Source organism: Portunus trituberculatus, chromosome 42, assembly GCF_017591435.1.
Source record: "Portunus trituberculatus isolate SZX2019 chromosome 42, ASM1759143v1, whole genome shotgun sequence".
NCBI lineage: Eukaryota > Metazoa > Arthropoda > Malacostraca > Decapoda > Portunidae > Portunus > Portunus trituberculatus.
The window spans coordinates 27,811,369-27,826,368 of NC_059296.1; the positions used below are offsets into that span (position 1 = coordinate 27,811,369).

The following is a 15,000-nucleotide window of genomic DNA, read 5'->3' on the forward strand; positions in this document are numbered from 1 at the left end:
AGGTTTAGTTTCAGTTGAATTGAATCTTTCACCAATATTCTCTAAGCCAATAACATTAATGACATTTGATCGACCGACATTGAAAGAATCCCTCACGTTGATATTGTGGAATCCTTTCATAAAATACTTGAACACTTTGGCTTGTGCGTCTCTCATTTTTTAAGCGGAAACAATAGGAAGACTTTAAAATCGTTATTGCGAAACGCTCTGCTCTCTCATCAAGATTGTGTTTATCATGTTGAAAATGTAGAAATCTTGTTATTCTGCCAATAGATAAATAAAAAGTGCCCTTAAAACCACTTCAGTTGAACCCTTTGGAGAGCAATGGCGGGGCTGGTTTCAGAATCTAGGCCTAAATGGAATGAGTAATGCCACAGGGTTACGTCAGAGCACTAATTATCCCGCGGCGCAAAAACAGCAGCCAATCCAGCCACCAAGACACTGACGGCACCACGGGGATCGAATTCACAACCTTTAGATGGCGAGCTGAACTGCATCACGGAGCCCACTGGCCTTGAGTGGAGGAACTTGGAACGCACGCACGCACGCACGCACGCACGCACGCACGCACGCACGCACGCACGCACTCACTCACTCACTCACTCACTCACTCACTCACTCACTCACTCACTCACTCACTCACTCACTCACTCACTCACTCACTCACTCACTCACTCACTCACTCACTCACTCTCTCTCTCTCTCTCTCTCTCTCTCTCTCTCTCTCTCTCTCTCTCTCTCTCTCTCTCTCTCTCTCTCTCTCTCTCTCTCTCTCTCTCTCTCTCTCTCTCTCTCTCTCTCTCTCTCTCTCTCTCTCTCTCTCTCTCTCTCTCTCTCTCTCTCTCTCTCTCTCTCTCTCTCTCTCTCTCTCTGTCACAGTCGCGATGGCGAGTGGCTTAGTGTTACCTGGTGGTGGAAGTGACTAAGGCCCCAGGGAAGGGAGTCGAAGGTGCTGTAGGAGGTGGAGGTGGAGGGGGGCGCGGGGCTGAGGGGCGTGGTGGCGGAGGAACCCCTGAAGGACCAAGAGGTGGCGCTGGTTCCTCTGAGGTAGAATGGGTGGCGAGTGGGCGATTCCCTGAATGACGGAGACGGCGACGGTGACGACCTAGTGAAGGAGGTGAGGGAGGCACGCGGCGACCTGTGGTAAGGCGGCGAGGGGCTGAACGACCCGTCCTGCGCCTCAGACGGGGACGGCGTGCACGACTTGCTGATGATGGGCGTGCGTGACCTGCTGGTGGACCGGGAGCGCCTGAATGACCCGCTACGTGACTTCGAGAACGTAGGCGATCCACTTCTCGATTTTACGAAGGTAGGTGATCCAGTTTGTGACCTTATGAACGTAGGTGAGCCACTTCTCGATCTTACATACGTAGGTGATCCAGTTTGTGACCTTACGAACGTGCGTGATCCACTTCTTGATCTGACGAACGTAGGCGATTCAGTATGTGACCTTGCGAACACAGGTGAACCGTCGTCTGATCTCACGAAGGTCGGTGAACCGGTCTGCACACTGACGAAGGGCGGCGATCCACTCCTTGACCTGCTTGCCCTTATCAAAGTTGGCGATTCGTTTTCTGACTGTACAACGAAAACGGATGATCCACCTCTGGGCCTCGCGAATGTAGGTGACCCGCCACTTGACCTCGGCGCCTTTGTTGACCCACTGCGCGACCGGGAGCGATCGTGGGGCGTGGCTGGTGCGCTCTTCGCCCCTTGCTGAGGTGCTTCACTGGGCGGCGCGAGGAGGTTAAGGTTAGTGGGACGTTTTTGACTCGGGGGTGACTTAGGCGAGACGGGCGTGTGGGCTGGGCTGACGGGGGCACTGTGGGCGGAGGGACGGGTAAACTCGCCGGGGGACAGATGGGTGAGGGACGACCTGTGTGAGTGCGTCGGGGAGGTGTGGGCGGAGGTGGACGCGAGGTGACGACGTTGGCGACGCACACTAGCCGCTCTGGACCCGATGCTTAACAGGCCCGACATGTTACTGGGGGACGCCGCCTCTACCCGCCTCCTCCATTAATGATGACGACTTTTCGGTCTCGCGCGTCGCTGTGGTGTTTGCCTCCTCTCCTTCTTCATCCACTGCACTGCCAAGACGCTCACTCTCTCCTCTTACCTGCCCACGCCTGCTGTCTGTGTGTGTGTGTGTGTGTGTGTGTGTGTGTGTGTGTGAGAGAGAAAAGGAGCAACTACCAAGTTCGTTTATTGGTATTTTTTAATCGATGTTCTACTGTTCCTCCTTTTTTAACTCATTATCGATCAGCTTAAGAGACTCGCTTGTTTGCTGATACGTATAAGTGTTTTGTTTGCTTTCCCTGTTACCCCTCAGCGCGCCATCACGTCCCTGAGAGCTGCGCCTGCCTCTTCTGAAAGGTTACGGCTGAGCGATTGCTTTCAAAATTGAGTTGAAAGTTTTCGTTCCGTTTCGCGCACGTTCCTGCTCCTCTGGGAGTGTAAGGGAGGTGGGGAAGTTGCGAGGAGGGTGCGGGGAGTTCACTTATTTACAAGTACTTGGTGACACACTTCCCTCCAGGGACATGTATTATTTTCTACTGTTGCTTGTACCATCACGTAATAATCAGGAAAGAGCAACTGGCGCCTTGTCAACACCACACTCGCACTCCCACGTCACCACCACAAGCCACACGAGCACCTCACTTCAGCACCTTAGCACCACTGCCACTACAACAACGCCACCACCACCATCACCACACCACCACCTCCTCGTCCGCCGTCTTCGTAACAACAGACGACCCTCCACCAAGGAACTTTTCTCTCTCATCTACTGCCGCCCACTACCCTTTCCAGTCCTCCTCCACCGACTGAATGCCTCCCTTCCCTCTCTTCGTCCCTCCTCTGACCTCCCTCCTTGCCACTGTGCCTCCGCCTCTCCTACTCCCCAGATGATCAGATTGCGAGGGACTACTATAAGGGAGGAGGAGGAGGAGGAGGAGGAGGAGGAGGAGGAGGAGGAGGAGGAGGAAGATGAAGATGGTATGCTGGATAAATAGCTACACAGGAACATGACTCAAAAGGGGGTCTGATTAAGATGATTATTTTTTTATCATTCCTTATAGTATTTTCGATCCATGTACTGGGACTTTGCCGTTCTGTCTGTCTGTCTGTCTGTCTGTCTCCTTCTCTTGTGGCTCCGAGAACTAAAGTAGAGTCCACATGATCTGCGTACAACCGAGAAATGACTAGGGTACCTCATTTAATTCCCTTGATTTGTGTCCTTCCCTCAACGTAAGTAAGGAGGCGTGCAGGTAAACAGGTGAGGTAATGATCGGTTTGGCGGAATTTCACGATGGTGGGCGGAACTTAATCTGCCGTCTCAGTGAATAATGAAAGGGCACTGCTTCTTTCTTATAGCTCACTGTTCCCACTGAAACCATTATTCGTCACCGCTTCTTCAGGACGTGCATTCTCCGTTTGTCTGTTTTGCGTAAAGTTTTGTATAGCTCGTTGACTTTCTTCAGTAGTAATAAGGCTTGAATTTGTCTTCCCTGTCAGCCATTAATTAACTACACCTGTGAGTCTTTACCAGTCATTGTCCTCATTGTGTTTGTGAGAGAGAGACGTCCGCTAAGCTTCCGTCTGAATGAAATGCTTTGCGGCAACTCCCCGCTGTGGTCTCGCTGGGTGTCTTAACAGTCTCCCGGGTTACCATAAAAAAATCCCATCTTGTCAACCTCCTGCTGCTGGGATACGCCGCATAACTCCTCTCATCACCATCCAACAACTAATGAGTCTCTTCTCGGTCCACGCATCATCTAACAACTACGGAGTCCTCTTCTCGCTCGTGTTACCTCGCTACACGTACTTCACCGCTATCTCAGCAACGCAAAACAAATTGAGTTTCACCTGCAGAACTTAGCAGACTAGAGATTGGGTTTCGTTCACAGTACACCGGCAGAGTTTTAGACTTCTTGTGGCAACGTGGGCGGTGATGAAGGCAGTAGGCGTGAGCGATTAGGTTGCGCGAGGTGGCAGGGGAGTGAGGCGTCGACGGTACTGGGTAATCGGGTTCGAAGGAGGCGAGATCGATAACCGGTGATGGTGATGTTGTTGAATTACTCAGTACTTTGGTGGTCCCGCTTGACCAGTGGCAGGGGATACAGAGAGAGAGAGAGAGAGAGAGAGAGAGAGAGAGAGAGAGAGAGAGAGAGAGAATAAAGCAAGCAAGTATCGTATTGGTTCACTCTGTCACAACACATTAATTTGAAGGGTTTTATTGGTGAAAAAATTGCAGCTTATATTGTACTTACTGAAGGGACTGGAATGTTTTTGTGATTATTCTTTGTGTACACACACACACACACACACACACACACACACACACACACACACACACACACACACACACACACACACACACACACACACACACACACACACACACACACACACACACACACACACACACACACACACACACACACACACACACACACACACACACACACACACACACACACACACACACACACACACACACACACACACACACACACACACACACACACACACACACACACACACACACACACACACACACACACACACACACACACACACACACACACACACACACACACACACACACACACACACACACACACACACACACACACACACACACACACACACACACACACACACACACACACACACACACACACACACACACACACACACACACACACACACACACACACACACACACACACACACACACACACACACACACACACACACACACACACACACACACACACACACACACACACACACACACACACACACACACACACACACACACACACACACACACACACACACACACACACACACACACACACACACACACACACACACACACACACACACACACACACACACACACACACACACACACACACACACACACACACACACACACACACACACACACACACACACAGCTCAGTGGTTAGAGCGCTGGCTTCACAAGCCAGAAGGCCGGGGTTCGATTCCCCGGTCGGGTGGAGATATTTGGTGTGTCTCCTTTCACGTGTAGCCCCTGTTCACCTAGCAGTGAGTAGGTACGGGATGTAAATCGAGGAGTTGTGACCTTGTTGTCCTGGTGTGTGGTGTGTGCCTGGTCTCAGACCTATCCCAAGATCGGAAATAATGAGCTCTGAGCTCGTTCCGTAGGGTAACGTCTGGCTGTCTCGTCAGAGACTGCAGCAGATCAAACAGTGAAACACACACACACACACACACACACACACACACACACACACACACACACACACACACACACACACACACACACACACACACACACACACACACACACACACACACACACACACACATAGTTAGTTACCTTGGTGATGAATATGATGCGGAAGAACGTACGAGTTTTGATTAGGATGAAAAAAAAATATTGACATAGATGAAAGTAGAAAAAGTATAGATTTTTGACCGCCTTCAATGAACGTCGATGGTGAAATAGACTAACAAATACTGAAGACATAACAAATATCCCTCGCTGATAATAATAATAATAATAATAATAATAATAATAATAATAATAATAATGATAATAATAGTAATAATGAAACATGTTGATTTCACCTTTCCTCGTATCGGGAAGTACAGGAGAGAGGAAGCAAAGGGAGGAGAGAAAGTGATCATGGTAAAAAGTCTCTCCAATACTCTGATGGATGATGAATTCCAGGAAAAGCTGCCCACCTGATGCCGCTTATGCAGGCGTGGCGCTTCCTCCCATAGCACACACCTCCTACTGCCCTGCCCTCTCCACTCTTATCGTAAAATGTTCTCACCACTTATTATAACCTACCATCTATCTTCTACACTATACAACTTCATGACATTCCCACATTTCTTCCCTACAGCACACAACACCTGCTTCTCTATCCACTCTTCTAGTAAAATGTCTCCACCGTTTATGACAAGCTTCCATCTACACTATATAACTTCATGACATTTCACATTTCTTCCCTATAGCACTCAACGCCTCCTTCTCTCTTTGCTCTTTTTTTTTTTTATTTATACCACGTGGGCTTTTCACGGGAATTTATGGGCTGAAGGGGATACTCTCTCGTGTTGTAAAATGTCTTCACCGTTTATGACAACCTACCTTCTACAGATTCTACACCATACAACTTCTAGATATCCCCACATTTCTTCCCCTTCAATTCTGTCATCAACTGTTCTCATGAGATAAAGTACTTTTCACCCACTCAAACAACTGACCATCTCTCTCTCTCTCTCTTTGTCTGTCTTTCGCTCGGACGTGCTTGGGGACTGGTATCTAAGTGGGCCTTTTTATTTATCCGTTTCTTTTGTTGCCCTTGGCCAGGTTTCCTCTTACATAAAAAGAACAAAAACTTCAAGACATCTCACCTTTCTTCCCTATCAGTTCTGTCAGATGTCTTCTCTAAATCCATAAAAAAAAAACCAGGATTATATTCGTATTTCCCGTTTGCTAAATACACCTCACTAGTCAGCCTTGCAGTATAGCGCCCCTTTCTCTCTCTCTCTCTCTCTCTCTCTCTCTCTCTCTCTCTCTCTCTCTCTCTCTCTCTCTCTCTCTCTCTCTCTCTCTCTCTGAACAGCTATTACGTGTATAAGTGACATGAAGAGTATGTGAATGAAGAGAGTGAACAATTTTCTACGTATCCATCCTTCATTAGCAGTAGAAAAACAGTCAACATGGTGCAACGTATCCAGCTTCCACAAACCCACTTTTGATAAGGAGTAACTTGATACAGAGTAGCCAAATAACTTTCCCTAATTGACTCTTGAGGTAGGAGTCATATATCGGGTGCTTGTTATATTTTTAATGGTGTTTTTAATGTTATGCTTAGTAATGAGAGAGAGAGAGAGAGAGAGAGAGAGAGAGAGAGAGAGAGAGAGAGAGAGAGAGAGTGAGAGTACAAGACAGTCATCCTCAGCCCTTCAATAAGAGCTTTCACACTGCATCTCATCCCAACCTCCTCTGATTAACAGCACATTGACACACCAAGAAACATTAAACTCCCCCCATAGACACTGGAAGCCTTATAGTACACCTTCTTCCTCTTACTCTCTTGTTTTTTCTGTTCTTTCTCATGTAGGGGGGACACTGGGAAGGACTGGAAAATAAAGAAAAAATGTCTACTGATGACTTAACCCCTTCAGTACCATGACGCGCTTCCATATTCATTCTGCTTCCTATTTGGTGATTTTATACAGCTTCAGAAACTTATGTCGGGGATTGAAATAGTGAAGACTGTGGCCATTAATCTTCTGACCTCCATAGACACTTCTAAATGTCAATAAAATGATTTGATTATACCCAAACCTCATGGTAAAAATGCGTTCCAGTACTGAAGGGTTAAAGAATCGGACCAGAAGGATTACTCAATATTAAAGGAAGGTGTAGGTAGTTTTCTCCATCGTTATGATCAAGTGAGGTGTGTGAAGTATAGTGTAGTGAAAGTTGAATCTCCTAGCAAGTACATGGTAAACTCTGGTAAACTCTGGAACTCTTTGTCTGTGTCTGTATTTCCATCTTCCTACGAGATATTTTTATCCCTGAATTTTGACTGACTCTCTTGATTCTTTTGTGGAGACTACAACTCAAGTGGGCTTTTTTGTTTTCTAATATTCTTTTTTTTTTTTTTTTGCCCTTGGTAGTTCTCCCTCTTACGTGAAAAAAAAAAAATCTGTTGGTGTGTGAAATGTGTCCTAATCCTTTGTTAACCCTTCAATACAGGGACACATTTTTTTCTTGAGATTTGTGTGCAATTAGACCATTTTATTAACATTAGGAAGGGTCTATTATGGTGGTCAGAAGATGAATGGCTAAAGTCTTCACTATTTTAATCTCCCACATAATTTTCTGAAGTTGTATAAAATCACCAAGTAGGAAGCAGAATGAATATGGAAGCGCGTCATGGTACTGAAGGGGTTAAGAGAAATTCACACATTCTTGTCTAATTTGCATTCATGTGTGTATTTCAGGTGGTGCGTGAAATTTCTCGTTATTATTTTGTTAAAAGAAATTCACACACTCATGTACGCTGTTTATCTACTTCAGGTTAGCCAAGAAAGGGGAATAAAATCTGTCTTAGTCCAAGTCATGCTAGCGAAACATCAGGTAAGGTAGGGTAATGTAGGGTAGGTTATCTTCGTTAGGGGAAGAGAATTGTGTTGCATGGAAAGTGAAGGTCCGTGGTGTGTATGTGTTTAGGTGGGGTCAGGTTGTTATCCAGGTGTTGCATGGAGGTGAGTCGAGCCCAACATCACATATCGTTTTCATCTGTTTTCCTTCTTTTTCCTGTCGCTAAACATATACAAGTTTTTCATTCCTCTTTAATCGATGGTCCGTAAAGGAATTTAGGCTCATCAGACCTATGTGCCTACTCTTTCCAGTCTGCAGGTCTGGACTGTTAATGGGGGCTAAAAAGACTGTCTGTGGGTCTGAACTAGTAACTGGGGGCTAGAATAAACTGTTTGTGGGTCTAAACAGGGGAGAAACTGGTAATTTGGGTCTAAAGTGACTGTTTTTATTGGTTCCTGCTCATCAGACCTATGTGCTTACCATTTCCATTCTTTACTAATGTTGTAAATTTAACTGAACTGTGAAGAATAAGAAAGTAACTAAGATTATCAATATCTATTTACCACGTTTAACAAAGAAATAGATGGATAGAGGACCATTCCAGACCACACCAGCTAAACATTTTCTCATATATCTCTCTTCTCTGTCTCTTACTTTCGCGTCAGACAGAAACGTTGACAGCTAGAGAACTATTCCATGTAGATCACATAAGGAACACAATTTAATCCTTCCAGTTAGTCACATGTCTTTTTTATCTCCTTTTATTGGGACAGACAGAAAACAAGAAAGATGAGGCAATGCATTTTGTTTGATGGAGTTTGGAATACACTTGAGCGTGAGGAGAGGATGGTATTGGGTGGTGGGGGTCCTCGGTGTGGGAAGGAAGAGAGAGAGAGAAGGGAGAGGGGAGCGGAAGAAAGAGGGAACGAGGAACGGGAATGAAGGGATGGGAGAGGAATTGGGAGAGACAGAGAACTAGAAAGATGAGGCAATGAAATTTATTTAGTGAGGTTTAGAATACACGTGGAATGAGCGTGTAAATGACAGAGTGCATAGCTTGTGGGAATACTAATTAATCCCGCGCCACACCGGTCAGTAATTACTTTTATTTGCTGGTTGTTTGAAGGCGAGGAATGTAATTGGTATCGAGGTGGTTGTAATATGGCCAAAGCGAGTCGTATTAATCTGGATAATAGCTAATTATATGTGGTGTACTGTGGCGGGGGCGGCTGGTGGTGGTGGTGGTCCTGTTGCGTGTGGAAGGCATGGCGGCAGTGTGAAGTGACGAGTTTTGTCATTTGTTATTGTGGAAACGATAAAGAATAATTTAAAGTTAATGCATTTTTTACTCTATTATTTTTTTATGCCGTTTTTTATCACCTTTTTGTCTCTCGTATGGTTTTATTTTTCTCTATTGTTAAGTCTTTTATTCCTTGGCGCTTTATTATGTAATCTTTTTTTTTAACGTAAGAGTGTTTAGTCTCTCATTCTTTGTTGGAAAAAAAATACTCGTGAGAGAGAATATATTTTGAATGTATTGAACATTCATAATGAAGATGATTTGAAAAAAAGAGAAAAGATAAACCTGCTGAATACTTTGCATCATAACCATTTTACCTTGGTTGCATTTTAACTCGTTTCCATATTCACTCTGTTTACTATTTGGTGATTTTGTATAACTTCAGAAACCCACGTAGAGAATTAAGACAGTGAAGACTATGGCCATTAACCTTTAACCTCCATAGACCCTTCCTAATGTCAATAAAGTAATCTAATCGTACACAAATCTCAAGGTGAAAATGTGTCCCATCTTGAAGGGGTTAAACTCATTCTATATACTGTTTAGCACACAAAGGAACACAGGTGAAGAATGAACACTGAACAGCAATATACCTGTTGGCCCCTACGAGACCATTTGTGATTAGCTACACTACGCAGTTCAAAGTAAAAATGTAGGATAGTGAAGGCGAAGGTGGAGTTGTGTTATGAGTGTGGTGGTAGTGTGGTGGTGGTGTGGTGTTGCCGTGACTTGTGGTGCGGCAGTGTCCCTGGTGCACCGTTATCCTGGTGAGGGGAAAGAGGGAGTGTTGCGGGAAGGGGAGACAAATTTCTGTGATGTGTGTGAAGAGGTTTGGTTAAGTCAGGGTTAGCTTGGTGAGGGAGGTTAGGTTAGCATTTAGGTTCAATTGGCTTGCATGGTTAGGTTAGATTGGTTTAGGGCACTGTAGGGTACGATAGGGTAGAGTAGGGTAGGGTAGGGTAGGGTAGGTAGTGTAAGGTAGGGTACGAAAAGGTAAGGGTAAGGTAGGGTAGTGTAGGGTAGGTAATCTTCATCAGGGGAAGATAATTGTGTTGCATGGAAAGTGAAGGTCCATGGTGTGTGTGTGTGTGTGTGTGTGTGTGTGTGTGTGTGTGTGTGTGTGTTTAGGTGGGGTGAGGGTTGTTTATCCAGGTGTTGCATGGAGGTGAGTCAAGTCCAATGTTGTGTGTGTTTCCCAGGTGTAATTGATCGAGTCAGCGTAACGTCTTTCTTATTAAGGTGTGTCAAAACAATTCATCGCGTGAAAATACGATATTTGTGCGGCACGGTGACTGGTTGAGCAGGGTGGTGGTGGTGGTGGTGGTGGTGGTGGTGGTGGTGGTGGTGGTGGTGGTGGTGGTGGTGGTGGTGGTGGTGATGATGATGGTGGTGATGGTGATGATGATGGTGGTGATGGTATGGTGGTGAAGATGGTGGTGTCATGTGAAAATAAAACACTCCAATTGTGTGGCGTAATCATACCTTGACCTTGACCACCCACCACCACCACCACCACCACCACCACCACCACCACAACCACCACCACCATTAGCATATCATTATTATTATCATAAACATCAACACCTCTGCAGCAGCACGAGAAGTTGCACGAATTGTTGCGACACTGAGACACACACACACACACACACACACACACACACACACACACACACACACACACACACACACACACACACACACACACACACACACACACACACACACACACACACACACACACACACACACACAACTAGTATGGCATGTCAGTTACTCGTGGAAAAGAAAAATAAATAAGTTTGAGTTTACATTAGTACACCATGTTCTCCTCAATATATTTGCCGTGGTGTGTCCAGTTGTTGTAAAGCATATACTAGTTACCAGCCTGCATTGGTGGAGAAGCACCATACTCCACAATAAGGGAAAGCTGTTGAAAAATATCGAAGAAGAGACGGTGAGGTGTTGAGACAGAGTTAGGGAGCAGTTGTATAGAGAATGGGAGCGATAGAGGAAAGTTAGGTTAGGTTAAGTTAGGTAAAAACAAAGGTTAGGTTAGATTAGGTTAAGTTGTTAGTTAGGTTGCATTAGGTAAGGTTAATTTGAATTTAGGTTAAAGTTAGGTTAAGCTATAGTTAGGTTGAATTAGGGTAGTTTGAATTAAATTTGGTTATGCTAAGTTAGGTTAAATTAAGTTAGATTGTTAGGTTAGCTAATTTAGGTTAAGTTATGTTAAAGTGAGGTTATCTTATCTTGGTAAGAGGAAGGGAAGAGCGATGGAAGAAAGGCTGCAGTGGACAAGAAGGGCAGGAGATGACTCGTGTAAAGCGCCAACTCCTGCTATTGGGAAATAGTGAAAGAAAAAAAAAAAGTTACGGGGAGAAAAAGACAAGACTTCCCTGCAGGTAATATTACATTTATACCTGGCCATGAATAGAGCACATTTGCATTTTGTCGCAAGATTTAGACCACCCATTTTAAAACTCTGTCATTCTGGACGAGTACGAAAAAAGAAGAAAAAGTAACTTGGCTGAATAGATTCCAATAAATTCCACGACCAAGAAAATTTGTAAACACGAAGACAGGGTGTGGGAATGAGATTTACATATTATTTAGAGACAAGATTATTACTTAGACAGACAAAGAACTGAGATGCGTGTTGAATTGTGGAGGAAGTTTTTTTTTAAATTTTTTATTTTCCGAAGAGATTTTAAAGACTGGTGATGAAGTTATGATGAAAATAAGAGAGTAAGATGAGTGATGACTTGGCAGGTATTTTGAATGGGTTAATGTCACCTGGAAAGATAACAACGGTAATGCAATGTAGCGGCAGAACGGACACTAATATTGTACTCAACGTCACCACAAGGGTATGAATCAGAAATAGTGGACTACAGGTGGATATTATTAATGCTTCACTTTGACAGGTGAATATAGGTGGAATGGCTGGATCCGCGAGACAGGCTGCTCCACATTTTTCATATTAGATTAGCGTTTTTTTTCTTCTCTTTGTACCCGAAGAGATCCTTTGTGGTGTTCCTTATACTCCTGTGCGAGATTCATAAGGATTTAGCCGCGAGGTTCCAGGTATAGCATTGGAGGTCCTTTCTTTTGTGGTGTATTCTGCTATGGAGAAGGATTCGTGATTATTCTCAGGTAGGAGGCCTCATGTTAAAGAAACCCTCTGTGGTGTCTGGGATTTCTGCTCCGGCTAAAGTTTTATAATATTCAAGCTACGAGTGTCTGAGTGTCAGGGAAACATTATATAGTATTGCTGCAGTTTTCTTTTGTGTTACTTTTTAATTTCCATCTCGTTCAGCAATGATAGCGATGTTGATTATGATGTGATGAATGTACGGTGACTTATGACGAAGTTGTAGCGTTTTGAGGGGATGAATTAATGAGTGAATGAATAAGTCAGACAGTCAATCAATCAATCAATCAATCAATCAATCAATCATGCATTCAGTCGTTACGTGTACATGGTAGTGTTGCTTTAGCTCGTTTGTGGTTAGAGGACAGAATAGGAGAGGTAAGAGAAGGGACAATCATGTAATTTGGTGTGTTGTGTACGTCTGTGACAATTACCTAGAGTCACTCCGGTCAATGGTCAATGCCTCGGGAATGCCTGTGTATGTAGCAGCTGTTCTTTACAACCGGGGATATTATCTATGTTTACCTAAGTATAATTCACTTTTTTAACCCCTTCACTACTAAGACGCATTTTCATATTCATTCTGCTTACTATTTAGTGATTTTATACAGCTTCGGAAACTTATGTGGGGATTGAAATGATGAAGATTCCGCTTATTAATCTTCTGATCTCCATAAACCCTTCCTAATGTCAATAAAATCGTCTAATGGTACCTAAACTCACTGTGAAAATGCGTCCCAGTAATGAAAAGGCTTAACAGTGAATGGCGAGGTGCGCTTGGTAAATATTTAACTTTTCGTATCCTTCTGTATCTATTATTTGAAAGCAACAAAACACTTTAGGCTTCGTCTCAACTACTTCATTGCTACTTAAAAATCCATTCTTCGTGGATAAATAAAATAAAAACGACACTCTCACCCGCACAAAAAAAAAAAAAAAAAAAAAAACCCCGCACAAGAAGAAGAAAAAAAAAAGACAAAACCTGAATGGTGGTGCTAGAATGCATTAGAGCAGGAGAGGAAGGAAGGATGAATGCATTACATACTTAACAAAAAATGTGAAAATGAGGTGAAAATCCGTGAATACACATCAACTTTATCCCGGAAAATGATGCCGAGAGAAAAAGCAAATTTAATCAGCGTGGGTGCAAGGAGGCGTGCCTACTTCATACCTGTTGAACGTGCCACTCAACCCTGCAGCCTTTTATAGCCATTAAAGCCTGCAGGTAATGGCAGCTTGTACACCCATTGAATCACTGCAGTTAATAGCGCCTTGCACACCCATTGAATCCTGCAGTTGATAGCGCCATGTACCTCCATTAAATCCTTCTGTTAATGGCGCCTTGTACTTTGAATCCTGCAGATAATGGAGTTTTGTACACCCATTGAATTCTGCAGTTAATGACGCCATATACCTCCATTAAATCCTTCTGTTAATGGCGCCTTTTACTTGAATCCTGCAGTAATGGAGCCTTGTACACCCATTGAATCCTGCAGTTAATGGCGCCATGTACCTCCATTAAATCCTTCTGTTAATGGCGCCTTGTACTTTGAATCCTGCAGTTAATGGAGCCTTGTACACCCATTGAATCATGCAGTTAATGGCGCCATATACCTCCATTGAATCCTTCTGTTAATGGCGCCTTGTACTTTGAATCCTGCAGTTAATGGAGCCTTGTACACCCATTGAATCCTGCAGTTAATGGCGCCATGTACCTCCATTAAATCCTTCTGTTTATGGAGCCTTGTACTTTGAATCCTGCAGTTAATGGAGCCTTGTACACCCATTGAATCGTGCAATAAATGGCGCCTTGTATCTCTATTGAATTCTGCTGTTAGTGACGGTTCGTGCTACTCCTTAACGCCATTGTCCGGGGCGTCACATCTCCTAGGGGCGTCATTCGTAAACCCATATTCTGAAACACTTCCGCGCCTCACAGCACCTTCACAATCTTCAAAGGGCTTTAGTTGAGGTGATACGGGTTTTTAAGGATGTTTCTGTAATTCTAGTGACATGTTAACAAGGTACATTAACAAAGGGATAAATACTCTTTAGGTTCTAGTTGAGGTGATACGGGTTTTTAAGGATGTTTCTATAATTCTAGTGACATATTAACAAGGTTTCTACATTAAAAACTGGACAAATACTCTTTAGAACTCAGCTAATCGTCTCCATGGTCTTTGAAAATGATCACGGTGAGAGAGAAAGAAGGGAAGCGTTTCTAAATATGACGCATTGTTTTGTGTCCATAATACTGTGGAAAGCTGAGTTGCATTATAATTCTTTTATTTTTATTTTATTTATACCATGTTGGCTTTTCACGGGAATTTCTGGGCTAAAGGGGGGTACTTTTTGTGGGTACCTCCTATCTCAAAGCCCACCCCTTAGGAAACCGTTGCCCCGAGTGAGGAAGCCCAACCTACACTCGGACCG

At 44.2% G+C, this 15,000-nt stretch overlaps 1 protein-coding gene across 2 annotated transcripts in view; it reads right to left on the reverse strand.

Annotated features, from left to right (window-relative positions):
- LOC123517619 (transmembrane protein 272-like) overlaps nt 1-15,000 on the reverse strand; it is a 274,354-nt gene that overhangs the window by 38,661 nt on the left and 220,693 nt on the right. Inside the window, exon 1 of one of the 2 annotated variants that reach the window (XM_045277901.1) lies at nt 907-2,926. The exons of the other annotated variant lie outside the window; for it this stretch is intronic. Within the exon in view, the coding sequence (XP_045133836.1) occupies nt 907-1,980 (1,074 nt within the window). The 5' untranslated portion in view covers nt 1,981-2,926. Of the gene's footprint in view, nt 1-906; nt 2,927-15,000 lie in introns of those variants that run through there. 2 annotated transcript variants of the gene reach the window in all.